The 26,485-nt window shown below is 56.8% G+C and overlaps 2 protein-coding genes across 2 annotated transcripts in view; both read left to right on the top strand.

The window, feature by feature from the left end:
• EEIG1 (estrogen-induced osteoclastogenesis regulator 1) overlaps positions 1-19,029 on the top strand; it is a 34,177-nt gene extending 15,148 nt beyond the window's left edge. Inside the window, exons 2-11 of the mRNA XM_037036386.1 lie at positions 6,995-7,115; positions 7,330-7,359; positions 9,488-9,604; positions 11,364-11,410; positions 11,509-11,666; positions 13,817-13,921; positions 14,002-14,197; positions 14,648-14,769; positions 14,859-14,928; positions 16,270-19,029. Of these exons, the coding sequence (XP_036892281.1) occupies positions 6,995-7,115; positions 7,330-7,359; positions 9,488-9,604; positions 11,364-11,410; positions 11,509-11,666; positions 13,817-13,921; positions 14,002-14,197; positions 14,648-14,769; positions 14,859-14,928; positions 16,270-16,315 (1,012 nt within the window). The 3' untranslated portion in view covers positions 16,316-19,029. The remainder of the gene's footprint in view (positions 1-6,994; positions 7,116-7,329; positions 7,360-9,487; positions 9,605-11,363; positions 11,411-11,508; positions 11,667-13,816; positions 13,922-14,001; positions 14,198-14,647; positions 14,770-14,858; positions 14,929-16,269) is intronic.
• A 1,960-nt stretch (positions 19,030-20,989) lies between these two features.
• On the top strand, positions 20,990-23,898 carry DPM2 (dolichyl-phosphate mannosyltransferase subunit 2, regulatory). The gene is made up of 4 exons (XM_037036712.1): positions 20,990-21,069; positions 21,296-21,385; positions 22,180-22,282; positions 23,214-23,898. Exons 1-4 carry the CDS (start codon positions 21,067-21,069, stop codon positions 23,270-23,272), a joined length of 255 nt encoding a protein of 84 aa, XP_036892607.1. The 5' UTR covers positions 20,990-21,066; the 3' UTR covers positions 23,273-23,898.
• Positions 23,899-26,485: the final 2,587 nt, after the last annotated feature.

Here is a 26,485-nt window from a genome sequence, read left to right as displayed (position 1 = left end):
GGACTGGGGGGTCCTCTATTTCAGGACAACCCAGAAATAGCCGAATTCTGCCACTGTGCTGGCCCCAGTGGGCTGTGGTCGGAGGGTGGAGGGCTCGCCCTGCCACTCTGGGATTTGGACGTCTAATTGTGTATCTTGAAGCTAAAAAGGAGACTCCCCTGAAGTTGCCCTGAAAAGCCAAGCTCTGTCATTACCTGGCTGGCAGCCTGGAGCTGGAGGCCCAGGCCCTGAGGCCCCAGGCTAGGGAGGGTTGGGCCTTCCTCATCTCTTCCCAAGGGAGTTAGTTGGTCCAGCCAGAGGAGAGTGGACCCAGGCCTTGAATCAGGTAGATGGAGGTTCAAATTCCTTTGCCTTTTTTAAAAAAGATTTTATTTATTTATTTTTAGAGAGAGGGGAAGAGAGGGAGAAAGAGGGAGAGAAACATCAGTGTGAGGTTGTATGTCATGTGTCCCCCACTGGGGACCTGGCCTGCAACCCAAGCATGTGCCCCGACTGGGAATCGAACCAGCGACCCTTTGCTTCACAGGCCCATGCTCAATCCACTGAGCTATGCCAGCCAGGGCCAAATTCCTTTGCTTTCGATCAACCCTTCTAACCTCACAGCCTGTTTTCATTTTTTAATTTAAACTTTACTTATCACTCTGGCTGGTGTGGCTCAGTGGATTGAGCACTGGCCTGCAAACCAAAGGGTCACCAGTTTGATTCCTGGTCAGGGCACATGCCTGGGTTGCAGGCCAAGTCCCCAGGGAGGGGGGGGTGGCGCTCAAGAGGCAACCACAGATTGATGTTTCTTTCCTTCCCTTTCCCCCTCCTTTCCTCCCTCTCTAAAAATAAGTAAAATATTTTTGAACTAAATTTCACTTACCAAAATGATTCTTGGACAGCGGTGAAGACCATGGTCCTGCACCCCCCTCACCTGGACTTAGTGTTACACTGCTTCCGTGGGCCTCTGCTGTCCTGGGTGTCATTGCTCAACATGGCTTTTTGGCCTCTGACCTCGCTGCAATCAGGGCTCTCAAAGAAGTTGGTTCCCCCCACCCCCAGCCCCTCATGCTTTTAAAAAGTCACAACTCATCTACTTCCAGTTCAGAAAGAGAGGAAAAGGACCCAGTCCCCCTCCCCCACCATATCCTCCCGGCTTCTCTGTTCTTCCCTACCTGCTTGTGCACATGTGGACACCTGCACTCGAGAGCACCTGCAGACAGCCCGTTGTGACTGCAGGCCCGGGCTCCCTCCCAATCTCCCGTTCCTCCACCCTCCCCTGCACTTGCTATGCGCCGTCCTGCAGAGTCCTGGCTGCGCTGTTTCGCGCCCTGGGATGTGGGCTCTGGACACAGATGGGCCTGGCCACTCTGAGCCTCGCTTTCCTCATCTGTAAAGTGAGTCAGGATAACGGTCAACTTTCAGTGCTGAAGAATTCCAGGTGGCACACAGTAGGCCTTCGGGAAATGGCCACCATTGGGGTGGGTATTTTACCCTTGCCATAACCTCCATGGCATTTGGGGCGGGGGGGGCGTGCCGTGGAAATAAGAGGGAGGCTCAGCTCCGAGCAGCAGAGCCCTGCCCAGAGACTGCCACCTATCACCTGAGCCTGGGAGGGCTCCCTGGGTGTTCCCACGGCAGACTCACAAAGGGGAAGGGAGAGGGCACACTATTTGATACGGGTTTCTGTTTTCTGACACTAATCCTGATTCCTCTGGGTGTGTCTGGGTGCCCAGCATCGGGAGCTCCCTCCCCCTCCTCCTCCTCCTCCTCCTCCTCCTCGGGTCTCCAGCGGCATCTTCAGGCTCCGAGCTGGGTCCAACAGAGCCGGTAGGGGGAGATCTGAGGGTTCACTTGGGAGCTGAGTCCCCGCCTTTTCCTCTTTGTCAGCTCGGGCCTCTGGCTGCTTGGGAAGTGTTTCTACCCTTCGCCCTTCCACCCACCTCCACCAGGGCTGTCAGCCCCAAAGCCAGGATTCACAGTGGCAAGACTGAGATCCAAAGGCCTCACCATGGCCCTCGAGGTCCAGCACAACCTGACCCCTGCTCCCTTGCTGACCACATCCCCTCTGTGTCCCAAGTCCATTCACCTCTGCTGCTTTTCCATTTGCCCAGCATGTCTCTACCTCAGGGCCTTTGCACTGGAAGGTCACACTTCTAGACAGCTCTTCCCCCTTCTCTGCTCAGCCCTCAACCTCGCTTCGCTCCAGGCCGTGAGTAGATGTCACTGCCCCCAGGACTATCCCCGACCACCTTCTCCTCTCTGCCCAGCACTCGCTGCCCCTTCCCTGCCCTGCTCTGTTTTCCCCATTTTTCTCTCTTTATCTGACTTACCGTGTGTGTGGTGTAGTTTTCTTTTTGGTCATCAGTTATTTTTATATGTACTTCACATCACGTAGTCCACCCATTTAAAGTGTACAATTTAGTGGTTTTTAGTACGTTCAGAGATGTGTGACCATCGCTACAACCAATTTCAGAACATTTCATCCCCCCAAAAAGAAGCTTCGCACCCCTTGGGATGCAGTCCCCCCTTTCTCCCCAGAGCCCCTTCCCCCGGCGATCCCCAGTCTACTTCCCGTCTCTTGTGGATTTGCCTGCTCTGGACATTTCATATCAATGGATGTACAATATGTTGTTCTCTGTGACTGGCTTCCTGAACTTAGCATGTTTTCCAGGTTAGCCCACACCGCGGCACGTGTAAGCGCTTCGTTTCTTTGGATTACGGGTGAGAGTCCGTTGTGTGTACAGGCCACACTGTGTGTGTCCACTCTTCGGTTGATGAACATTTGGGGTGCCTTCACCGTTTGGCTCTCATGAATAATACTGTTGTGTACAAGTTTTTGTGTGGGCGTACGTTTCCATTTCTCATGGGCAGATACCTAGGAGTGGAATTGCTGGATCGTAAGGAAACTGGATGTAACCTTTGGAGGGACTGCCAGGCTCTTTCAAAGCGGCTTCACCACTTTACATTCCTACCGGCCTGTGCTGAGGGCTCCGATTTCTCACAGGCTTGCTAACACTTCACTTGTTATTATCTGTCTTGATTACAGCCGTCCCAGTGGGTGTGAAGTGGTAGCTCATTATAGTTTTGATTTGTGTTGCCCTGGTAGCTAATGATGTTGAGCATCTTTTCATGTGCTTTTTTTAAAAAATTTATTTTTAGACAGGGGAAGGGAGGGAGAAAGAGAGGAGAGGCGTGGTTGCCTCTTATGCACCCCCAACTCGGAACCTGGCCTGCAACCCAGGCATGTGCTCTGACTGGGAATTGAACCGGTGACCCTTTGGTTCTCAGGCCTTTGCTCAATCCACTGAGCCACACCAGTCAGGGTTCTTTCCACGGGCTTATTGGCCATTTGTATATCTTCTTTGGAAAAATGTCTATTCCAATCATTTATGCATTTTTTAAATTAGGTTTTTGTCATTTTATTATTGAGTTATGCTATTTATATATTCTAGCTACAAGTTCTTTATCATATATGTGATTTGCAAATGTTTTCCTTTATATTGTGGGTTGTCTTTTCAGTCTTTTTTTTTTTCAGTTTCATTTACTTATTTTCAGAGAGAGGGAAAAGAGGGAGAAAGAGGGGGAGAGAAACGTCATTGTGTAAGAGAAACATTAATTGGTTCCCCCTGGCCCCAACCAGGGGCCTGGCCCACAGCTTGGCATGTGCCCCAATGGGGAATCGAACTGGCGACCCTTTGGTGTCGTAGCTAAGAAACCGCTTCCTAATCCCCTATCAGGAAGTTACCCCTGCGTTTTCTTCTCCAAACTTTTTAGATTTAGCTTTTAAACTTAGTTCTTTGATTCATTTCAAGTTAATTATTTCACCTGGTATGATAAAGGGGCCCGAGTTTGTTCTTTTGTGTGTGAATATGCAGTTGTCCCAGCAGCTTCGGTTGGAAAGGTTGCTCTTTCCCCCGCCGGCACTCTCTGTGAAAAATCAGTGACCATAGAAGTGACGGTTTATGTTTGGACTTTCAGTTCTGCCCCCTTGATCTGTGCCCGCGTCTGTCCCTGTGCCACGACACACTCACTGTCTTGATTATTGCTGCTTAGTAAAAGTTTTGCAATCAAGACGTGAATTCTTTGATTTTGTTCTACTTTTTCTAGGTTGTTTGAACCATTCTGGCCCTTTGATGTTCCAAGGTTTGGGATCAACTTGTCAGAATTCTACAAAGAAGCCAGCAGAGATTTTGATAGTGATTGTGCTGAATTTTTTAATCAATTTGGGAGTATTATCACCTAAACAATATTAAATCCTTTGATCCATGAATGCAGGGTATCTTTCCATGTATTTAGCTCTTCTTGACTTTTTTCAACCATGTTTTGTAGTTTTCCAGAGTATATGTTCTGTTTTCTTGTTAAATTTATACCTACATATTTAATCCTTGAATAAACCGTTCTTCATTTTGTTGTGGATATTTGCTAGTATATAGAAGTAATAGGTTTTTGTATACTGAGCTTGTATCCTGGAGCCTGTACTCAGGTGTCGTAATAGTTTTTCGTGAATTCCTTGGCACTTTCCACATGAGAATCAGGTCATCCGCCAGTAGACATAGTTTTAGTTCTTCGTTTCTACTGCCGTGCGTTCTGATTGGTGGGACCCTCATCTTTCTGCTCCCACAGGTCACTGCTGTGGGCCAGTGCATAGCACAGGGTCGGGCACACAGCTGGAGCTCAGTTCTGGATGGATGGGTGGATGGATGGATGGATGAGTAAGTGGAGCTGGCATGGCAGATGCCCTGACCCAGGGCTCCTGCTTTCCCCGGGCATCTGCTTCTTGAGGGCCCCTACGCATTTCTGCTGGCGGTTGGAAACTGTCCATCCCTCCTTCCCCGGCCCTGACCTGCTCTGCTTGTCCCCGTCTCGGGCTGTACAAAGTGACTAGAGCTCGCCCTCCTTACAAGGTCGGAGCATTCTGGTGACTAAGTCTCTCTGCGTTGCTGGTGTCTTCGTCAGATGAGACACATCTCGGGGACTGCCAGGGGCCGGGCCCTTCCAAGGTTTCCCTCACTGATTGCTCCCCTGAGCCAGGGGCTGGTGCGCCTGTGTTTTACCAGTGAGGGTGGAGTGGCCAAGCCCCAGCCCAGCTGCACGGAGAGCCAGGGCTGTGAGCCCAGGTCCTGTTTTCCCTTGTCATAGACCTGGCAGGACATGGGACAAGCCTTGGTCACATCCTCAAAGCCTGTGGAGCCGGAGGGAACTCCGCACGGGCTCTGTTCAGGGGCTTGCAGCAGCCGAGGACACCTGCAGCACATTTGCCCCTCCCTCGTGCTGTTCCCTAGGCCTGTGGGGACCATCTGCCCCACTGGCTCTCCCATTCTCCATTCTGGTCTGAGCTTGACTGTCACCTCCCCTAGCTCGCCCCTCCTCACCCTCTCCTGGTGACACTGAGTCCTTACTGGGGTGACTGTCAACTGTTGGTGTGTAAGTCCCCCGCAATGCCCAGTGCCTGGCCCTTGCTTGGCACTCAGAGACACGGTGGGAGCCTTGAGTACATAGTAGGGTGCTGCCGGCCCCACAGCCCCGCAGGGTTCCACCTGCCAGGCTTTCTGGGCTCTGTGGCCTGTGAGCCACGGTGATGGGTCACGGCTCTGACTTCGCAGTCCAGCAGGGCCAGTTTGAACCCTGCTTTGTCAGCCACTGGGGATGTGAGTTGGGCGATCTCTTGTGGCCGCCTCAATGCCCTCAGCTGCAGGAGCAGGTGGCATAGAGCCTGTCCCTCCTGAGGTTGTGGTGAGAAGCAAACAAGGCAGGTTCAGGAGAAGCTCACCCTGTGCTGATCCTCTGCCCTTGGGCCCCAGTCTGGCAATTAACCTGCACCCCACCCTCGCTGGGGTGGGGAGTGGTCACTTCCGCAGCTGTCTGCTTGGCCATTCCTGTTAGGTGGGATGAGGCTAGAGATAACGTGGGTCATGCCGGCCCTGCCCTTCCTGCGCACCCGTTCGGCCAGACTGGCTGTGGGGGACGGGGAGCTTCACGGGGGTGCAGAGCTCGTCTCTGACGTGTGCCACTGCCACCCCCAGTTCCTGCCAGGGCCCCGCAGCAGCCGGAGAGGCTCAGATGAGCTGCCCCCACCAACTCCCACTCACTCCCAGGGCACAAAAGCGCTTTTCCTCTTAAGGGGGTGCTGGTCTTGCTCCCTGGGCTCAGGTGGAACTGGGAGGGCTGGAAGGACAGCCCCCTAGTTAGTGTCAGGAGAGCCGAGGGCCTTGAGTGGTGCCTAAGCCCTGGAATGGGGAGGCCCCTGAAGCCGGGCTGCTTGGGTTCAAGACCTTGGTCTGCTCTGCCATCCATGGCCTTGGGACAGGGGCTTAGCCCAGCATTTGGTTTCTTTGAATGTGGGATGGGATTCATGGGGGTGACTGCCCCACTGGAAGGTTTGGCGTGACAATGAGCTGCTGGCACTTGGAGCAGGCTCCAGGCGTGGCTGGGTTTGCAAGGAGCTTTGAGTGGGGCACACGGGAAGGGCTGTGTGAGCGTTAGCTGTCGCCGTTGTTACTAGCAGTCAGGAGCAGGGCTGTGGGGCCAGGCGGCCCAGGGCTCTGGGCCAGCCTCTCCCTGGCTGGCTGGCACCAGGGGTTCACTTGGCCTCAGTCTCTGCATCTGTCCAGTGGGCCGTTAGTCCAGCCTGGGGAGGCTGCTGGGAGGGCCACTTGGCGTGGCCCATGGCCACCTGGCTGGTAGGAGGTAATAGCCACAGAAGGAGCTGCCAGAGGCCACAGAACAAGGTTGGTGGGAAGGACAGCACTGAGAGCAGAGGGTGGGGGCAGCTGGCCCCAGCCTGACCTTACCCACCTTGTATTTTTTCACTTTTTATGGCATATTTTTGTTTCTACAACACTTACTCAAGCACATTCTTGTTAGGACAGTATGGCCACTTTGTGATACAAAGTGAAAAGTGAGCGCTCCCCTTCCTCCCCTCACCACCCCCACCCTGCCCCTGCCTCCCCAGAGCTGAACCCAGTCCCTTATCGGTGCCCCCAGCATTGACCTCCCATCTGGCCTGCAGGGAGGAGGTGCAGGAGAACTGCGTGCGGTGGCGGAGACGGTTCACCTTTGTTTGTAAAATGAGCGCCAGCCCAGCCACTGGCCTGCTGGACCCCTGCATCTTCCGGGTGTCGGTGCGCAAGGTGAGGCCAGAGGGTGGGTGGAGGCCTCTGCTCTCAGGGCTACAGGCTCATCCCCGGGCTCGTCCCCCCTCAGGGAAATGGGGTGAGTTGCTCTGACCCTTTTCTTAACCTCCTCCCCTGTGGTCACATTTCGGTGGGGGGAGGGCTGGGGATCAGGGAGATGTCCCTTGGATTCCCTAGTCATCCTTCTGCTTGTGTCTGTCTCCCTGCACAGGAGCTGAAAGGCGGGAAGACTTACTCCAAGGTGAGTGGAGCCGTGCCAAGGTGCGGTAGGATGGGATGGGGTGGGGTGGAGCAGGACAGGCAAGAGAGAAGCTCCCAGAACTCTGCCCCCTCTCTGCCCCAAACAGGAGACACTCAGCCCCCCCAGATATGTTATGTTAAAATATGTTATTTTAGGGGAAGATCTTTACTGATTGACTCTGCACCTCACGTAAAGACAGCACATTTATCACGTCACAGATGGGCACAGACACTTGTATGGTGGAAGGTTTCGATCCCCTTCCTCCCCAGGCCTCCTCCCCAAGCCCCAGGGTTCGCTAGGGTCCTTACAGACCTTTTAAGGGAAAATATGCTGAAACATATCGTACACCAGAGCAGAGAAGAAAGTGTTTGCACACGGTTTAGCGATGTGGAGAGCGAGCGCCTTCCCAGAGGGCCCGGGCCATGCAGACATGTGGTCTTGAAATGCACAGGAGCAGCTCAGCGCTTCACTCGCCAGCATGTCACGGGCACGTTTTCATGTCATCACAGATGTCCTTTTGCTTTAACAGCGGCAGTGGTGTCCCATTGTGTGGCTGGGGGACGGGTGACTCAGCCAGGCCCCGCGGTTGCACCTCTGTGTCGTTGCCAGGGTCTCCCTGCACCCACACACGGTTCAGCCCTCCACCCGAAAATCTTTGCCACTGGGAAGAGTGGGAGAAGACGGGCTACCTCTGGCTCTGAATAAGCCTGCTCTGCCCTTCAACCCCCTTCTCTGGGGCAACCTGCACACACCCAATGGGGCATCCCCCAGGGAGGTGGCGCAGTGGCCAGGGAGAGGGGGGACACTTAGTCAGTTTGGAGGGGAAATGCCTCGCCTTACCCTGTGTGTGGTGTGTGTTCCTTCCCACTGACCAGAGCTCAGGAAGCTCAGCGCTCCGGGCCACGAGCTCTGCCCTGGCTGGTCACTCATGTCCTTCTCCTGGAGCAGAGGGCAGGGTAGCCAAAACTAGCCTGTGGAGGGTGCCATCAGAGTGGAAATTTCCCCTCCCATCAATGCACGTGGGCGAGGACAGCTGCCCAGCTGGGAAAGAAACTACCAGCAAATAGCCGGAGCACCCTCCCTGCGTCCGGCAAGTGTTCGTCACGCACCTGGCACGTGTCAGACCCGCCAGTCCCTTTCCTTCCATTCCCCAGTCAAATGCCCACGCTGGCCCAGCAACACTGACACAGAGGACAAAACTGAGGCCCAGAGGGGTGGCCTGCAGGGAGACTCAACGCTGATCAGGCCTCGTTCAGGCCTGGTTCTGCCAGCTGAGCCGTCTGGGGCCCTGCACATGTTACTTCCTCTCTCTGAACCTTAGTCTCTTTGTCTGTAAAATGGGGGTTGCTGAGTTGCTGGGAGGGCTGGGATTTGAACCGGAAATCCCCAGTTCTGGCATCCATGCCCCACAGTCTGCAGTAGAGACTTGCACACAGCAGGTGCTCAATAAATGTCCCTGGTTGGTTTGGTTGTCGCCTAAGTCTCTAATCCCAGCATTCCCTCACCTCAACCTCTGTGGCCTCTCCCAGCCTGCCACAACTGGCTTCCATCGAAGGCACCTTCTTAGCTCGCAGACCTTGTTCTCCCACCTTCTCTACTTCCTTCCCCACCCCTTCTCTCTCTGTATTTGAGGAGCATCACCCCCGGCTGCCCAACACCCCCTCACTCCAGCCTCCACGCGGGGTTCCTGTGTACCCTGCAGCGTGCACCCCACCCACCCATCCCAAGGCCAAGTTCCCACGGGCTTCTCCTCCCCCCTGCCCACTGTCCCGGCAGCTCCCACAGCACAGCCTTGTTTCCCGGGGAACAATGTGTCTGTGTCACAGACAACAATGTCCTTTCATCTCAGGCACTGCCCCGGTGCACTCTGGGACACAACACAAAGGGCGCTTTGTGCGGCTCCGGGATGTGAGCTCCTGGCTCTGCCGCATTGGAGCCTCCAACCCAAGCCACCAGCCCGGCCCCTGTCCTTGGGTGCCAGTTACGCAACAGTCAGTCTGGACCATCTGGGCCCCTAATGGGGCCCAGGGCTTTGCCACCCCTCCCCCTTCACCAGGTTAACTCTCTTGCTGCCAGCCCTGCACCCACACGCTCTGCTGCCTCCCACAGTCTCCTCTCTTCCTCCCAGCTGGGCTTTGCCGACTTGAACCTGGCTGAGTTTGCAGGCTCAGGCTCCACCGTGCGATGCTGCCTGCTGGAGGGCTACGACACGAAGAATACCCGCCAGGACAACTCCATCCTCAAGGTATGGGGGCCCTGCTGCCTCTTCTGCCCCATCCCACCTTGGGACGGGCAGACCTGCTCTTCTTTGGAGTCCCTGGAGGGTTGTTAAAAATGCAGGTTTCTCCCCTGGACAGGCAGTGAAGGGTACTGGGTGGATGTGGGCCCTGACAGGAATCCACCATCCAAGGCCTTGCTCCGCCACTGGCCTCAGTCTCCCCATCTGTAACTGGGAGTTGGACCCCAACGGTCTCTTTAAGAGTTTGGTGAGATCAGCATCACTGAGTGCTGCCACCTCTTGCCTGGTGACGTCTGACAACAGCCCGTGGGGTATGGTGTCTATTATTAGACCCAGTTTTGCACAGGAGGGAGCTGAGGCCCAGGGGTTAGCTCATGGACCTGGGGCCACAGCAGCGCTGGCCCTTGAGGCTGCAGTCCAGGGCCTCATTGTAGCCCCGAGTGACGAGGCAGCCTGAGGTTCCAGTGAAGCATCAGTGACCGGAAGAACCTGCTGCCCCTCCACCTAGCCAGACTGAGGGCGGCTGCTCCGAGGGCCCAGCCACATTTCCAGTGTCTGGGTGGCTCCCTTCCCACAAGGCAGCTGCCTCCTTGGCCCCTTAGGACAGGTATGTGGGTATCTACCACCTGCATACCTCTCTTCCTTGTCTCCACACCCTTCCACCTGGCTGAGAAAACAGTCTGTGCTAAGTGCACCTGTGCCAGCTGACGCGGTGGGACCCTGTTGTGCTGGGGCAACGCTGGGCCTGAGTAGTGGGCAGAGGCTCTGGGGTCTCCCAGGCCCATTGCAGAGGGAAGCAGAGGCAAGCAGAGGCACCCGAAAAGGTGTAGGCTGATGGTGGTGGGACCTGGGACCCCTCAGCCTTGCCCCAGTGGCCCCAGACACCTCGGGCCAGACCAAGGGCACCTGAGGGGCAGGTGGCCTCAGCTTCAAGGTTACTTCCTGTCTACAGGGCCTTGGGCAGTCACTTCCTCTAAGTGTGGGTCTCAGTCCTCAACCTGGGACTATCACCTGCTTTGCAGGGTGCTCTTGTGACCAAAAAAATAACCATAAAAACAGAAGCCTCAGCCCAGGGGTCTCCTTTTGTTGGTAGTGGCTGGGATCCAGCACCTCTTCTACCTGTCGCTCCATCTCAGCCCAGATTTGGGCACCCAGACATTGCCTTGTTTGGGCCATTGCCAAAGTCTTTGCCTGCCCAGGTGGATGCTAAATGGTTAAGCTTCTGATGGGTTTTTGCTTTACTTGATTCAAGAAACTTTCACTAAGCCCCACCCTCTGCGGCGAGGGACTCTGTGAGTGCTCCCCTCCCCCAGCGTTCAGCTCCCGTGAACCCCTCCTCACCAGGCAGCTCCTCCAGCTTCCTCCTTTCTGCCGCATGGAGCTCAGGCTCCTGCACCCACTTGGAGCCCCAGGCCCTGCGGATGGAGAGTGACTGGGTGGTCTCTCCCGAAAGGGCTTCCAGTCTTGCTGTAGTTTTGAAGCAACAGTAGCCGGCTTTTGCTGCCCAGCTGCTCTGAGCCGGGTGCTAGGTCAAGCGAAGCCTCATCTGGTGCTGCACCCTCCCCACGGTCCCTTGGGCAGGGTCAGCCCTGTCTGACCATGGGGGGCCCAGCGAGTGTTGGCAGCTTCTCCAGGGCCAGCAGGGCGCAGAGGTGGGATCAGACTCCGAGCCCTGTCTGAACCCCGAGCAGGGAGGCTTCGGGGAGGCCGGATGCCCGGGCTGAGTGGGTGGACGTGGTGTGGCTGACCCCTCCTTGCCCCTCAGGTCACCATCGGGATGTTTCTGCTCTCTGGAGACCCGTGCTTCAAGACGTGAGTGTGGGTGCAGGCTGCCGGTGGGGGGGTGCTCCTTTGTCTTTGGCTAACTCCCAGGCTGGGGCTCCACGGTCACACCTCTCTGTCCTCCCAAGGCCACCGTCCACTGCCAAGTCCATCTCCATCCCAGGCCAGGATTCCTCCCTGCAGCTGACCTGTAAGGGTGGCGGGACCAGCAGCGGTGGCAGCAGCAGCACCAACTCCCTGACGGGGTCCCGGCCCCCCAAGCCCCGGCCCACCATTCTCGGCTCAGGTACCTTCCCCACCTGCCTGCCCGGCCCCTCTTACCTCCGAGGTGTCCCAGGGGAGGCACTCGCTGAGAAGAGCGAGGTGGTGGGAAGCTGCTTGCCCGGTGCGTGCTTCCATGGGCAGATGCTGTCCAAGCCCCTCCCTAGGGCCAGGCGCCTTGCAGCGCCCCGGACTGAGACCGACATGGCGTCCCTGACCTCATGGCCCTCCCGATCTAGCAGGAGAGAGGCATCAACGAGACAGTAAATAAGTCAAATGCATGTCCACCTACGGAGTGGCAAGGGCTGTGAGAGACGCAGCGGTGTCTGGGGCCAGGGAAGTCTCCCTGCAGTGGTGGCATTTGAGCCGAATCTGGGGTGTGGGGCGCAGTATTCCTGGCGGAGGGATGGGTGCTGTGAACTCTTACTGCCCCGCTTGCGACAAGTCCTTGACTGGCCATCTCACCTCTTTGGGCCTTAGTGCCCTGTAAAACAGGCCAGCAGGAGGAACCAGGTCCAGGGTTGCTCTGGGGATAACCCGGGCAAATGGTGGGCCGTGCCTGCGCAGTGTATGCAGTCTGTGGGTGTCGCTGTTAAATGATCATTATTACCAATGCTGTGAAACCTCCAGACCAGCCCTGACCAGTGTGGTGCAGTGGGCTGGGAGTCATCCCTCAGAGCAAAAGGTCACCAGTTCAATTCCCAGTCAGGGCACATGCCTGAGTTGCAGGCCAGGTCCCCTGTTAGGGGTGTGTGAGAGGCAGCCTACTGACATCTCTCGTGCATCGATGTTTCTCTCCCTCTCTTCCTTCCTCCCTTCCCCTCTCTCTAAAAATAAATAAAACCTTTTTTAAAAATTCAGATGAGCCTGCATCCCCAGAGGAGATGGCATGGCAATTAGGAGGAAGGGGTGCCACCAGGGGAGGGGGCCCTGGCCCACCTCCCCCAACCCCATATCCAGTGCTGTGCAGGGGGAAGGAGGGCCTCAGCCCCGGCGCCCCAACTGATGAGTGAGCAAGGTGGCAGGTGGTGGCTCTAATTTGTGTCACAAGAGCAATTAATGCACAGGACCGGAGGCTCAGCAGGTGTCTGCTGGGTGATTCCACCCCCAAGGGCTGGGAGCTTCCCTCCTCTCCTGTTTTCCGGGAGACCCAGCCAGGGGAGACCCAGAGCAGAGAGCTAGGGTTCTTGCCTGCCTCAGCTTGGGGGCTGCACTAGGGAATGGGGCTTATCAGCACCACTGCTTTCTCTAGCTTCGGCAGGGGGTTCTCCAGAAGAGAGATCTGGGGACCAGGCCACCCCAGCACAGACAATGCCTTTGTGCAAAGTAGCAGAGGTGCCTGTCCCAGGTGCCCCTGTAGCTGGTGCTGCAGAGAACCTGCTGGGGACTTAAAAAGCCACCTGACTTTGGGTGGGGACACCAGCCTGGGGTCCAGCTGCTGGCCTGGCTGTACTCAGCTCTGATGGGGGATGGGCGAGTCCTTGCTTCCTGTGTTTACTGCGGGAGGACTGGTGGGTGGGTCCCCGTGGAACCAGGGTAAGTCCGCCTGCTTCCCCTGTACCTCCCCGTGGCGAGTGCTGGTGTGTTAGTGTCAAAGCTGAGCTTATGGGTGACCTGGGGCGGGGCTGTCAGCCAGGTCCCCTCACCCTTAATTTGCTTTGTTCCAGCTGCACTGACTCAAGCTCCATCAAGCCTCAGGGCCTTTGCCCGAGGCTGTGCCCTCGGAAGACCCTTTCTCTGACGCCTTATCTGGCCTGCTCCCTCCCACACCTCCTGGGGGTCTCCCGTTAAGGCCACCACCTGAGAGAAGCCTTCCCTGCCCTCAAACTGGGCCGCATCCCCACACCCACTGCTGCCTGCCCTGTACCACTCACTGCAGTTGTAGTTCCTTGTGGGTCCCGTTTTGTTCAACCTTCGCCCTCCCCGCTGGTCTGTGACACCCAGGCTCCTGTCCACAGCAACCAGTAGAGCTCCCTGCAGGGGGGTGTCCCTAGCAGATATTCGTAGAATGAATGCACCTGGGTTCAGATGGCAAACTGTGGCTTGGAGCAAACTGCTGCTCCTGTGAACCTCACTCTTTCAGGCTGTTAAATGGAAATACATGGTGCCCCCACCCCCCAGACTCAGTGAGAGGATGGGCACCCCTGTAACCCGCGCCCTCTCCCTGCCTTCCAGGGGTGCCAGAGGAGACAGACCAGAACCTGTCCAGCCCTGAGGAGGTGTTCCACTCTGGCCACTCCCGCAACTCCAGCTACGCCAGTCAGCAGTCCAAGATCTCGGGTGAGTGCCCACTTGGCCCCATGCCCTTGGCCTCCTGTACCCCCGACTGCCCTTGATGAGCAGCCCCACCCGCCCTCCAGGCTACAGCACGGAGCACTCGCGTTCCTCCAGCCTCTCGGACTTGACGCACCGCCGCAACACCTCCACCAGCAGCAGCGCCTCTGGTGGCCTCAGCATGACCGTGGAGGGCCCCGAGTCCGGCGAGCGCGAGCACCGGCCTCCCGAGAAGCCCCCTCGGCCGCCCCGGCCCCCGCTTCTGTCTGAGCGCTCCTTTCGGTGAGTCTCACTGTGCAGCGCTTTAGAGAGCAGACCGTCCCCCCCACCCCCGCCCGCCCGGTGGCTCCTGCAGCTTTTGCTTCTTCACCTGTAACATGATGCAGGAAGGTCCCTGTCCGCATGGCGGTGATTCAGCCAGTTGGTGTTTGCCAGGGGTGGAGCCCTCGCCTGTCTGGCTTGCACATGCTCAGTTAGCTGTTGCTCTCTGTGCTTTGGGGCACCTTGGGTTCCCTGCCTAATGCTGCGTGGCCCTTCGGAGCCTCCGTGTCCTCACCTTTGAGAGCAGGTAGCTACCACAAAGCAGGGCCGCGTGAGGGCAGGGCCAAGCGAATGCGACCTGTGCGAGTCCCCACCGGCTCTTCCAGTGTAGTGAGAGAGGCGGTGCTTGCTGTTGTCCTCATGGGGCCTGTCCCCACGCTGACTGTCGCAACTGCACCTGCTCTACTCCAGGCGGAAGAAGGACTCGGTGGAGAGCCACCCACCCTGGGTGGATGACACGCGGATCGACGCGGACGACATCGTGGAGAAGATCATGCAGAGCCAGGACTTCACAGATGGCAGCAACTCCGAGGGTGAGCCAGCCCACCGGGTGGGCTGGGGACCGTACTGCCGATTCCCGCCCCCGCCCTGCTCAGCTCCGCCCTCCCCTGTGTCCCCACAGACAGCAACCTCCGGCTGTTTGTGAGCCGCGATGGCTCCACCACGCTTAGCGGCATCCAGCTGGCCAACAGGTAGGGTGCAGGTGCACGGGCGGGTGGTTAGGGCGGCCCTGGGAGGCATGGGGCCGAGAGCAGGGTCTCTGAAGCCTACTGACCTGCCTTGGAATGCCAGCTCCTGTCACCACAGGGTACCTGGGGCCAGTCACTGCTCTCTGAGCCTCAGTTTCCCCCTCTCTCAAAGGGTGTGGACCACATGTCACCTAGAAACCTGGGCAGTGTTCCAGAGGTAACCTTGGAAAGCACCTAGCACAGGGCTCACAGAGCAGGGGCTTAACAATCCTTATTTTGGACCCGCCTTTCCCTTCCTCCTGGATCTGGGAGCCCCTTAAAAATGAAGATGATGACCCATTTATTGGGCAGGTATTTACTGAGCACCAGGCACGCACCAGGCACTGACTGAGGTGCTGGGCATACAACGCTAAGCAGCAGTTTTCTGCGCTCTTGACGTTCAGAGACAAGGCGGTGGCAGGATCACACTTGGGCTTGCAGTTTGTAGAATGCCAGTGCCCTCTCAGTCATTTATTTACAGTGCTCACCATGCTCCTGGTTCAGTGAATGAATGGATGAATGAATGTGTGGAGGGGCTTCCCACATGCAGGGTTGTGGGGAAGGCTTCCTCACCCCCCCTCCCCGCCCCATTCCTGTGGGCAGGGCAGGACAATGCCCATTTGACATCTAGGGCCAGAGCTGGAGGAGACTTGGCTGGGCCTGCCCTGGGTCCCCAGGCCTGCCCCCGGTGCTGCTCTGCTGACCCCTGCTGGCAAGGCACGAAATTGTGTATGCCATTGCCCTTTGGCCTCCTCGGCTCTCCCCACAAGGTGGGCAGGGAGAAAACAGTGACCCCTTGAAGGTTTGTGAATATGCCTCCTCCCTGTGAAACTGGGATTCAGGGAGGGAAGACCCAATCTGGCAGCAAGGTCATAGCAGAGCAGCTTGCTGAGCCCAGAATGCCCACAGCCTCATGGGTGGGCCTGGCCTCAGTGGGAGGAGCTCCCAACCCTCACTGCCCTCTTGGCCAGCCTTGTAATCCCTCTGAGCCTCACTTTCTTCACCTGTCCAGTGGGGTGGGGTGCAGCCCCTCCCCGCTAGGGTTGATGTCAGGATGGGCTCAGCACCCCCCAGTGTGGAAGCCACTGCTGCCCAGGAAGAGCTCGGGCACAGCCTGTGCACACCAGCTCTGTGGTCCCATACACTCTGATACTTACTGTCCGTGTCACTTGGGCAAATGACTCAATCTCTCTGAGCCCCCTTTGCAAAACGAGGCCAATTAACAGTGCCTGCTCGTGAAGTACTTCCACGGGCCTGGCCCAGAGGAGCACTGAGGAGGACGGACTGACCTCTGTCCCCCCGCAGGGTCTCCTCTGGGGTCTATGAGCCAGTCGTCATTGAAAGCCATTGAGGAGCGGGTGTCCAGGCTGGAGAAGGGCCCTGCCTTTGTGGGCGTCCAGACCCGCATCATTCCACGAGGGACCTTCCCCTTCGGATCACCGTCCACGCCGCATCTCATCTGTGCCTCCTCCACGCACTCCAGCCGCAGTCCTGCCCCAAAGCCTCATTCCACTGTCCTCCCATCCACGCTGGGACCCTCCCTCCTGGCCTGCTGGGGTCTGGGCACCACTGTGAACATTCTTCTCTGAACCACTAGAGGGCAGGACACATGGGCCCATGAAGTAGGTGGGCAAGACAATGATGGCCAGAATGCCCTGCTGGTGGCTGACCTGGTCCCTTGATGAGGACATGCAGTGGATCCTCACACACATGGAGCTGCTCATGGCTGAGGGACCCCTTGCCCTGTTGCCCTGTTGCCCTGTCCCCCGCTCTCTCTAGGAGCACCAGCTCAAATCATGCCCTGGCAGGGCTCTGTTCCATCACCCCCTTACCCTTGGGGGCCATTTCACCCCCTGAATCCTGCCACCGTGGCCCTGTGACTGCTTAGTGCTTCAGCTATCCCTCTCCTGTGCCCTGGGAGACCTGCCGGCAGCTGCCTCCTGGGAGCCAAGACCTCAGACCCTACCCATACTCCAGACTGAGACTCCCTCCCCCAGAGAATGTTCTCCTGCTGCCCGGGCAGCCTGCACTTTGCACACGCTTGTGTCCAGCACAGCCCCACTGGTCCTCGCCTGCCCTTCCCCTGATCCCTTCCCCGGGCTTCCTGGGCACTGCCTGCTGTGCAGTCTGTGGGCCCAGCTCTAGCAGCCCGGCTGGCACAGGGCCCTGTCTCTCCTCCCTCCAGCTAGCTGCAGCTCAGGCCCCAGGCCCAAGGCCCGCGCTGGGAAAGGTCTGAGCTTAGATGGTCGTTCTCCTCTGCCCAGGGCTGGGACCTGAGCAGCTGGTTTCCTGTAGGAAGCCAGAAAGGTGCCTCCCAAGCCCTTGGAGGTCAGGGGCCTGGCCGGGCGGGGCAAGCGCCACCCCCTTTCTCTCCCCTCAGGGTCAGCTGGCCCAGGCTGGGGCCACTGCTGGTGGGCTGTGACTGGACCAGCTGGAGCTGGCTTCCTGGCCAGAAAAGCCTCAGCCCTCCTCTGAAAGCATCCTCCTCTCTGGGCAGGGCTGGTGGGGTCCTTTAAAGGAGGGTTTCCAGCAGGGAGCAGCCTGGCCCTGCCCCTGCCCCCTCACTGAAGCCTCTGCTCTGAGCACTTTCTGCACCCCCTCCCCCCCAATCCTCATTACTTGCTTGATGGTAGGTACTGGCTGTCAGCCAGTCTCTGGACAGTCTTCCCTGTCACTCTTAATTTCACTCATTTTTTGTATAAACCCAGCAGGCTGGTGTTTACTTAATCTATACATTTTTCTCTTTTTTTCTTTTCTCCTTTTTTCTTTTCATTTTTTTGTAGGGTTCACAGTTTGACATTTTTTCCTCCCCCAGGTGAGGGGAGGTGGTTCTGTTCTCTGCCCCACCCACTGACTAGGTCCCCAGCAGGGCTGGGGATCTGGATGGGGGGCCAGGATACTGGTTCTCTCTCTGGTAGGGGTGGGAGTGAGGGTGTCCTCCCCAGGCTGGGAGGGCCCCTTGCCCCTCTGCCCCAGCTGGCAAGGGTTGGAGTCTTGGTCTTAGAACCTTCCAGCATTGGGACCAGAGTGTTTCTAGGATTTTGTTGTTGTTTTTAATCACCTAACTCTTTTAGAAAAAGAATGTTAGCAGGTGCCTGCCGAGGCAGGGTAACGCATTTGCTCCGGCTGGAGAAGGCCCTGGTCAGCTCTGTGGGTCCCTTCCTGTCCCGTAGACACCCGGCACTTTAAAAGGGGGCTGGCTGCACTGACTCCCAGAAGGTCGGGGGGTACCACCCTTCCCTCCTGTGTCTGCTGGACCTCAGCCCAGTGGGAAGGTACATTCAAGGTGTATTTGGTGTCTGATTCAAGATTCTGGGGCATTAGGCATAAAACAGCTGGCTTTGGTGTTGGGGAGAGCCCCTGAAAGTAGGAACCCTAACCCCACTGTAAATGAGGTCTGAACTTGACAGTCACCCCAGGAGACAGCCTCCCACATCCTCCCATGCCAGGCCCTGGGCCAGGGTCCTTGGACTAACTGAGAATTTGGCTGTAACCAAATTAATGCCGGAGCTGGGGGCCCAGAGCCCTGGCCTCACCCCACTGTGGGGGCCACCGGTTCACTCAAGCTCAGTGAATCCCCGTGAGGTGCCCACAGCTCCTGGACATAAAAATTCTATACAGAGAGCTAGAGAGGAATATATTAGAGATATTTTTGGAAAGGATTTGGTCTATGCAATGTCAGTTTGGAATCTCGGAAGACAGTTTAACGTTTTTACTAGGAGATTTAAAGAAAATAAATAAAGGTCTACAATATTTTTAGGTTATTTTTTTCTGGTCACCCCACAAACTGACCACACGGCATGATCTGCCAGGGTGGAGAATGTCCACGTTCTCTCTCTAGGGGGTTGAGCAGGGAGAGGGTGGGGTGGGGGTGGGGAGGTCTTTATTTTTTTTTAATCCCCCTTTCTAACCGAATGTTGCCGCCACCACACCGCGATTCAGTGGGCTGTGTTTGTACCTCTGTCCCAGCTTCTACTGTAGAAAATGACATTGTAAAGGGGGGTCAGCCTAGTGTCGGTGTCTTGATTTGGGGGAAAAATAAATGTTGCAGTTTTTGTTCGTTAATGGCATGGGGGTCCTCATTTGTTTTGCCAACTTGACTTTGGGGTCAGAAACACCAGGTGGATGTAAGGTGATGCTCCAGGCGTGGGGAAGATGTAGGTGGCCAGGGTTCTCCAAGTCCTGGCTGAAGTCACAATAATTCCCACCTTTACTACACCAGAGTCCTGGGGAGGAAACCGAGGCCCAAAAGTGTGGTTTCTTGCCAATCTCAGACCTAGTAAGTGGCAGCTCTGACCTCAAAGCCCAGGTTCTAACTGTTCTGCAGACCTCCCTGGTGGCCAGGTGCCACTAATACATGTGCCTGAAGACACAAAGCTCTCTGTGCCTCCATTTTCTCAGCAGCAAATGAAGTTGTAGATCAAATGAGAACCTGCGTGAACAGCTTGACCTAGGGAGGTGCTGAGCTTGTTCCCAATCTCTAAATCTCCAGGCCGGGCCCTCTCACTCTCTGCCCCAATCTAAAGTTACAGAGGAGTCTGCACCAAGCTCTGAGAAACACATGTCACCCTGGACCCTTAATGAGCTCAGGAGTGGCAGGAAACCTCTGTGGCTTTGGACAGGCGGAAGCGACCAGACTACCAGGCCTTGCCCCAGCCATGGTGCTGCCTTGTCCCCATCCCTTTTCAGGGCTGATGCCCAGGCACAGCCCCTGTGAGCCCTGGGGGCTGATTCTCCATCCGCGTTTCCAGTACACACCTGGAGACAGAAAAGTTGGCTCTCACTGGAGCCCAAAGTCTGTCCTGAGACAGGGAAGGAATTGGGCTACAGAGCAGAAAGGGTTGCTCCTTTGAAACACAGTAATGCTAAGTGAAAAGTCAGCACACAAAATGGTAGGAAAGAAAAAAGGATGCTCCTATGAGCTTTGGGAGGGCAGTCCCCATCATCAGAGATGGCTCAGACAACCCAAGGTGGCCGATGCTGCCAGAAGGGGCTTGCCAGGTTCAGGCCTGATCTCAGCGGGCCACCCCAACCCCCACCCCACCCCCAAATGCTGTACACTGTAGCATTCCACGATCCAAAAAGCCATCAAATCTTAAAGCCGGTTGGTTGATTCAAAGCTCCTACTTTGTGCGAAGCTCCATTCTCAGCACTGGGGACACATACCCCTGACTATCCGCAGGGCCAAATCAAGTCAATCGGCTAATTCAAACACGGTGACAAGTGTCATCAGGGAGACACTTGGGGCTGTGGCGCACAGAGGAGGGAACAAACCGCTTTCCAGCTGCGAAGGTGACTTCCCTGGGTTGCGTGGCATCCCATGAAACCGGACTAATGAGGCACAGCCTCCCCATGCTCTCAGATGAAAGGGCCTCCAAGCCTGGGGAGGGGCCCGCGGACGCACCCAGGCCGGGCACAGTCTGGGTTGCTGCCTGGGCTGCCGCGACACTCAAGACCGCAGAGGCAGACGGGGCGGGGGGCAGGAAGTGAAGAGAGAACAGGCGACGGTAAGGGGACGCCTCCCCTGATAGCCCATTGAGACCCTCCCCATCCCTGAGGACTCGAATTAGCCCCTCCTCCCCCTCCTAACCGGGCGGGAAACGTTCTCTGCATCCTCCGCGCAACAGACAAATTAGGGCCTCGGGATGAGGGCTAGGACTGTAGGTGCTGGTGTTGGCTTCACCACAGCCTTGAACTGTGATCTCCCGCAAGTCCTCGCCCCTCTCTGAGCCTCATTATCCCCATCTGAAAGTGAGACTTCTGGGCCCCCACCCCACCCGGCTCTGGCCTTGCGACTTGGGGATATTTAGAAATGGGCTTTTCTTCCGGGGAGAGATCGACTGCGGCCACGAATACCACGCAGTCTGGATTCTCAACTCTGACCCATTACCTACGAAGATTCGGGAACCTGTACCACAGTGCTCTCAAGAAACTACATTTCCCGACATGCAAAGCGGGGAGGCGGTGCCTGCGCGTCTTAGACCTTGTAGGCCCGGGCCAGCGTAAGGACTACGACTGCCGGCGTGCCACGAGGCCGAAGGCCGGAAGGGCCCGGATCCGGAACCGGATGTAGCTTGGTGCTCCGGGGCGGAGTGCGGGGAAATGGTGAGTGTGGGTTGTGATGGTTGGGTTGGGGATCCCGGGTCTCTTTAGGAGCAAGGGTTTGGGCACTGGGACTCGGGGTTGGCCCCCCCCGTCGGCCCATTGTACGGATAAAAACTCCAGACCCGGAGCTCCGCCAGCATAATCAAGCTGCGATGTCCCCCGACCCCCATTAGTACACCTGAACGGGGAGAATCACTCAGTCAACTAAGCCCTGCCTTTTCTCCAGGCCACGGGGACAGACCAGGTGGTGGGACTCGGCCTCGTCGCCGTTAGCCTGGTCATCTTCACCTACTACACCACCTGGGTGATTCTCTTGGTATGTGTACTTACCCCGCCCTCTCTCATCTCCATTCATGGATCTAGCAGCCAGCCCCTAACATTATTTAAACAGCTGTGTGACTGGAACTGTGAGAGTTGCTCTACCGAAATATCTCTTGAAATCTCCAGAACAGCACTATGAGGAAGATGTTTGTGCTGTCCACATTGTATAGATGAGGAAGCTGAGGCTCAGGGAGAAAGGTCGGCCGGAGGTCCAACCCTTACCTGCTACACTGTAAAGCCCTCTTCCTGATTTGCCCTGTCCCTGAAGGAAGGTCAGGTCCTTCTGGTTATCCTGCTGGCTCCTGGGCACGATGGGTGCCAGTGGATTTTGTGAGAGCCTTTAGGATTTGGGATGTGGGGTGGTGGTTGGTTACTGCTTAAGAAGTGCAGTGTGTTTGGACGGCAAAGTCTTGCAGGACTTGGTAACTTGGAGAAAAGGGTGAGGAAAATAAGAGGTTGGGGCCCAGGCTGGGCATCACTCCAGGCTTCCTCATGTACCCTTTTCCCCTGTTAGGCTGTGAGGGCCTTGCGGCAGGTCCTTTGTATTCTGTACCCTGCCAGATCCCCAGCACTACCAACTTAGGGCAAGTGCCCTGTAAACAACTACTTAAGTGAAGGAAGGAAACAAACCAAGGCACACAAAATGCCATGATCTTAAAGAAAAGCAAATGCTGTCCCAGTGGTTTGAGCTGGGGCAACCCCCGAGATGGAGGAGGTGGAAGGTGGGGTTTGGTTGGGGGTGCTGAGCGAGGCCAGGAGTGCTCACCAGAGCTCTGCCCTGGATACCAGCCATTCATCGACAGCCAGCATGTTATCCACAAATACTTCCTGCCTCGAGCCTACGCTGTGGCCATCCCCCTGGCTGCTGGCCTCCTGCTGCTCCTGTGTGTGGGTAAGTCACCACGCCCCTGGGCGGGGTGTCAGGGTGGGGGCCAGGGCGGTGACCCTCTCTCACCCCTGAATTTGTGGCTGCATCTGGGCACTTGCTGGACTTCTGCTTGAGGCCCCTTGCCCTGAACTCACCTGGGGAGTTGTCTGCTGACCCTTCAGGGCCACCATCAGTCTTCCAGATGCTTGGGGCCCACTGGGCTGTAACGGGAAGTCTCCCTTTGCTCTGCTCATACCTCAGTCACCTCTCACCCTCTTGTCACGCTGGCTCGGGATTCCTGCACCTTTCTCATCTCCCATGGTTTAGTGTGTGCATGCCCTTGGACTGTGTCTTCGTCATTACTGTGTTCTCAGCACCTATGCAGGCCAAGGCTCCAGAAAGTGGTTTGGGCCCTGGCTGGTGGGGCTCAGTTGGTTGGAGCACCATCCCACAACCGAAGGGTTGTGGGCTCGATTCCCGGTCAAGTCACATACCCGAATCACCGATCCAGGTGTATGGGAGGCAAGCAATCAGTGCTTCTCTCTAGCATTGTTGGTTTTTGCTCTCTTTTCTTTCTAAAAGCAATGAAAAAAATGTTCTCAGGGGAGGATTAAAAGTAAATAAATAAATAAAATGGTTTGAATGAGTCAACAGTCAAATGATGGGGTGGGTGGATGCTGGGTGTTGAGTGGTTGAGTGGGCAGGTGGGTGGGCAGGCGGGTGGATAGGGCATTGCTGGTGGGCGTGATAGTGCAGTGGATCTTGAGTCCTGTAGAACCCGAAACACTAAATGCAGCAAATGATGACTAGGGAGATGACCAGGTGGCCTGGAGCGGGGTTGGGAGGTGCTTGGCCACATGTATGTATGGGTGGCTCTGCCCCGCCGTGCCTTGCGCTGGCCTTCCAGCAGTCCAAGCCCCGACCTCACCCCGCCTTTTTCATCTGCATATTCCAGGAGTGTTCATCACCTACGTGATGCTGAAGAACCAGAAGGTGACCAAGAAGCCTCAGTGAGGGCTCTGCAGGGATGAGGCTGCCAGCCCCTCCTCTGCCTCTCCCTTTGGGCATACCGAGGGTGGGGGCCCACAGTACTGGTCCGCACACTGCAGCCCCCTCAAGCATGGCTGCCCTGCAGACGCCCCCAGGGATGGAGCCGTTCAGGACTGGCCCCTGACTGACCAGAACCCCACTCCTCCCTGCTCACCCCTCCAGATCAGGAGGGAGAACCTGGAAGTCTCCTCTCCCTGTTCGGGCTCACGGTCTGAAAGACGCTCGTCCTCCCTATCTCACCTTCAGGCCCCCTGCCACGTTTTCCTCTGGGTTCTACCCTCTTGCCTCAGTTTCCCTCCTGTCACTTGCTGATGTTGGAATTGGCAGGTTCTGAGACATCATGTGGCCTCTCCCCCGTGTCCTTTTCCTTCCTGAAGATAGCTTTCCCAGGTCTGATGTAGCCTGGGACCCCATAGGACTTCTGGTCCTGGAAATCCTAGTGGTGTCGGGGGGACTGACATGCCTCCGGACCAGGACCAGGCTTCAGGGCACATTAAGATGGTCACAGACCTACTTCTCATGGAGGCCCAGCCCCTCAGCCCTAGCACCAGCCCGTTGGGGAGCTGGACAATAAACCTTGATGGTGTGTTTGTCTCTGTGCCATCCCTGACCAGGGGTGCTAGGCTTTGGGGGCCGGAGAGGGGCTGGCAGGTGGTCACTGCATTGGTCTCAGGTGCCTCCTGGGTCATGCCTGCACTGGACACAAGACAAAGCTGGAACCCAGGGCAACTGCAGCACTGACTTGGGGCAGCACACGCTGGGGACTCCTGACAATCTGCCAGACCCCCTGGCAGCCTTCACCATGCTGCCTCTGTTGGCCCAGCCAGCATGCACTGGTGTTTAGGGGTCCTCAGGCTGGTCTCCTAAAAGCCTAAGCCTGCTGTCCATCTTTTACACCAGCAGCTCGACTTGGTGTGTCTCTGAGCAGTGAGGGCTGCTACCGAGCCAGAGCAGGACTGGTTCTGCCGTGTTCAGGTTGACTGACCTGGCACAGGCCTGGCCCTAGCCCTGCAGCAATCCCTGCATACTCCTCTGGGCAGCCAGCTGTCCTGTGCACAGTGCCTAATGTAAGCCTCCATCCTATCACACCTGGGATGTTCACTCCCCACGTTTAGCGGAGGTGTCAATTCTCAGACTGAGTGCAGACATACCTGCACTGCCCCCTCCCAGTCCCCCAGGCGGAGCTGCTCCCCTGGGCTTTAGGTCTTGTCCTTTCCCACTATTGTGGCAGGAGCCTCCGGATTCTGATGCCCCACTCTCCTGGGAACAGCCTCTGCCTCTCAACAAGGTCTTCCTGGCATTTCCTAATAGGGTCCTGGCTCTCACTCAGGGACTTTCCATCAAGCCAGCAATTCCCCCCAAGTTTCTGCCCCCTCTCCCCTTCATAGTCAGACTTCCCAATGGGTATTCACACCTGCTTCCTGCACTTCCTTACCTCTACTGTGCCCAGCCCAACCCCAGGGGGGTTGCACCCACCCACACGACCAGTGGTATCGGCTTTTTAAGTCCAAAGCACATTTCCTCGACTCCTGCCATGTGTGGCCTGTGACATCCCCCTTGGGTGCACCCACCCTCGTATGTTCTGACGTCTCATTCTATTTTATGTCTTATGTCCCTCAGAACTCTGTCACAGGGTTTCCCACCTCCCGCTCTCCCTGGGTGACCTGGCCTCTACCCAGACTTGCCCCCAGCCTGGCTGTCTCCTGAGTGGCCCTGTGTTGCACATGCACCAGCCACCCAGCTAATGTCTCTATTGAATGTCATAATAGCACCTCGAGTTCATCCCATCGGGACCTGAATTCTCTCTCAGGACCCTCCCTCCCAGATCTGGCTCTCCCCTCACAGCCTGCACCCTCTTGACCGGTGTCATTCTGTGTCCCTGACCCTAACCTGGCGTTCCTCTCCTGTGCCCCTAGCCACAAGACCCCGAATCCTGTCAATTCTACCCCTCAACCCCCAGCCATTCTGAATGTGAAGCCACCATTCTCTGCCTTAGATCACCGCAGTTTTCCTTGTGTTCTCCCTCTGCACCTAGTCCCCTTCAAATGGATTGAATAACAATGAGTGACCTTTCAAAAACAACAGAGCATCTTCCTCATGCACTTATAATGCTTCTCTGGGCCTCCCCCCCTCTCCATACCATAGGCTGTCTGCAAGAACCTGCACGTATGCCCCTCACTTTTCTTTCCTGCTCACACCACCTGCTACCATGCTGGCCTTTCCTTTCCTGGGACTCACCGTGGCCCTTGGCACATCCCAGTCCCGCTGGCTCAACACATACTTACCAAACATTGGTTGGTGCCAGGTGCTGAGCCGGGAAGTGCACGCCTTGTGTGGCTTCTGCCTTCCTGGCACCCCCATTCTAGGAGGAGGTTTGGTAAACAAATGAACAATCTCCAGCAGTGTCATGTGTGACAAAGAGAAAGCAAGGTGCTGTGATCAAGAACAAGGAGAAGGAACACAACGAGGAGTCGACCAAGGTGATGAGGGAATAAGGAAATGAAAGTCCGAGGAAGAGGATTTCAAGCAGAAGGGCACTCGCAACGCCCCCTACGTGTGAAAGTTTTTGGTAGCCAAGGACTAGGGGGAGTCCTGTGGCTGTGTAGTGGATGCAGGACCTAGTGAAGGCTTTCAGCAAGAGTGACATCATCTGCTTTATACTTTTTAAAGATCTCGCTAGCAGCTGTGTTTCCCCCATTCACCACCGAATCCCCGAAGCCTAACACTGCTCCCGGCCCATAGTATGTGTTAAAATACACGTGTTGAATGAATGCTTGCCCTAGACTTCCTCCGTAACCTGGAGGTAATCACTTCTCTCTCTGGACCTTAGTTTCCTCACCCGAAACACGGTGGATGGGAATTTCACCCCAGAGTGTGTGGGCGGGACTGTATTTAGCTTACCTGCCTCCTAGAGCAGCGTCGAGAATCGGGGGAGGAAAGCCGGGGAGGGTAGGGGAGGATGGTCTTCCCTCCCAGGGACCACAGCCAACGCGCCGCGCCGCACCCCCACCCCACCCCACCCCACCCTGGACCGTGGGTCCGAAGGATGCTGCAGCTCCGGGGGCGGGACCCACAGGCGGCTCCCGCGTGGATTGGGTGCAGCCGTGACCGGCGCCACGCTATTGGTTAGTCCAGAAGCAGGGGCCGGGCCCGGCTCCCGCAGCCCGGTTGCCCAGC

This window comes from Sturnira hondurensis, unplaced genomic scaffold (assembly GCF_014824575.4).
Source record: "Sturnira hondurensis isolate 20B ecotype Veracruz unplaced genomic scaffold, ASM1482457v3 Scaffold0022908, whole genome shotgun sequence".
Classification (NCBI taxonomy): Eukaryota; Metazoa; Chordata; class Mammalia; order Chiroptera; family Phyllostomidae; genus Sturnira; species Sturnira hondurensis.
This window is presented reverse-complemented; position numbering and strand designations above follow the sequence as displayed.

What these genes read in the sequence shown, in the direction of transcription:
- DPM2 (XM_037036712.1), top strand. An exon ending in CCACCTGGGTGATTCTCTTG is followed by an intron (nt 21,386 to 22,179) that starts GTATGTGTACTT and finishes CCTGGATACCAG; the next exon opens with CCATTCATCGACAGCCAGCA. An exon ending in CCTGCTGCTCCTGTGTGTGG is followed by an intron (nt 22,283 to 23,213) that starts GTAAGTCACCAC and finishes TGCATATTCCAG; the next exon opens with GAGTGTTCATCACCTACGTG.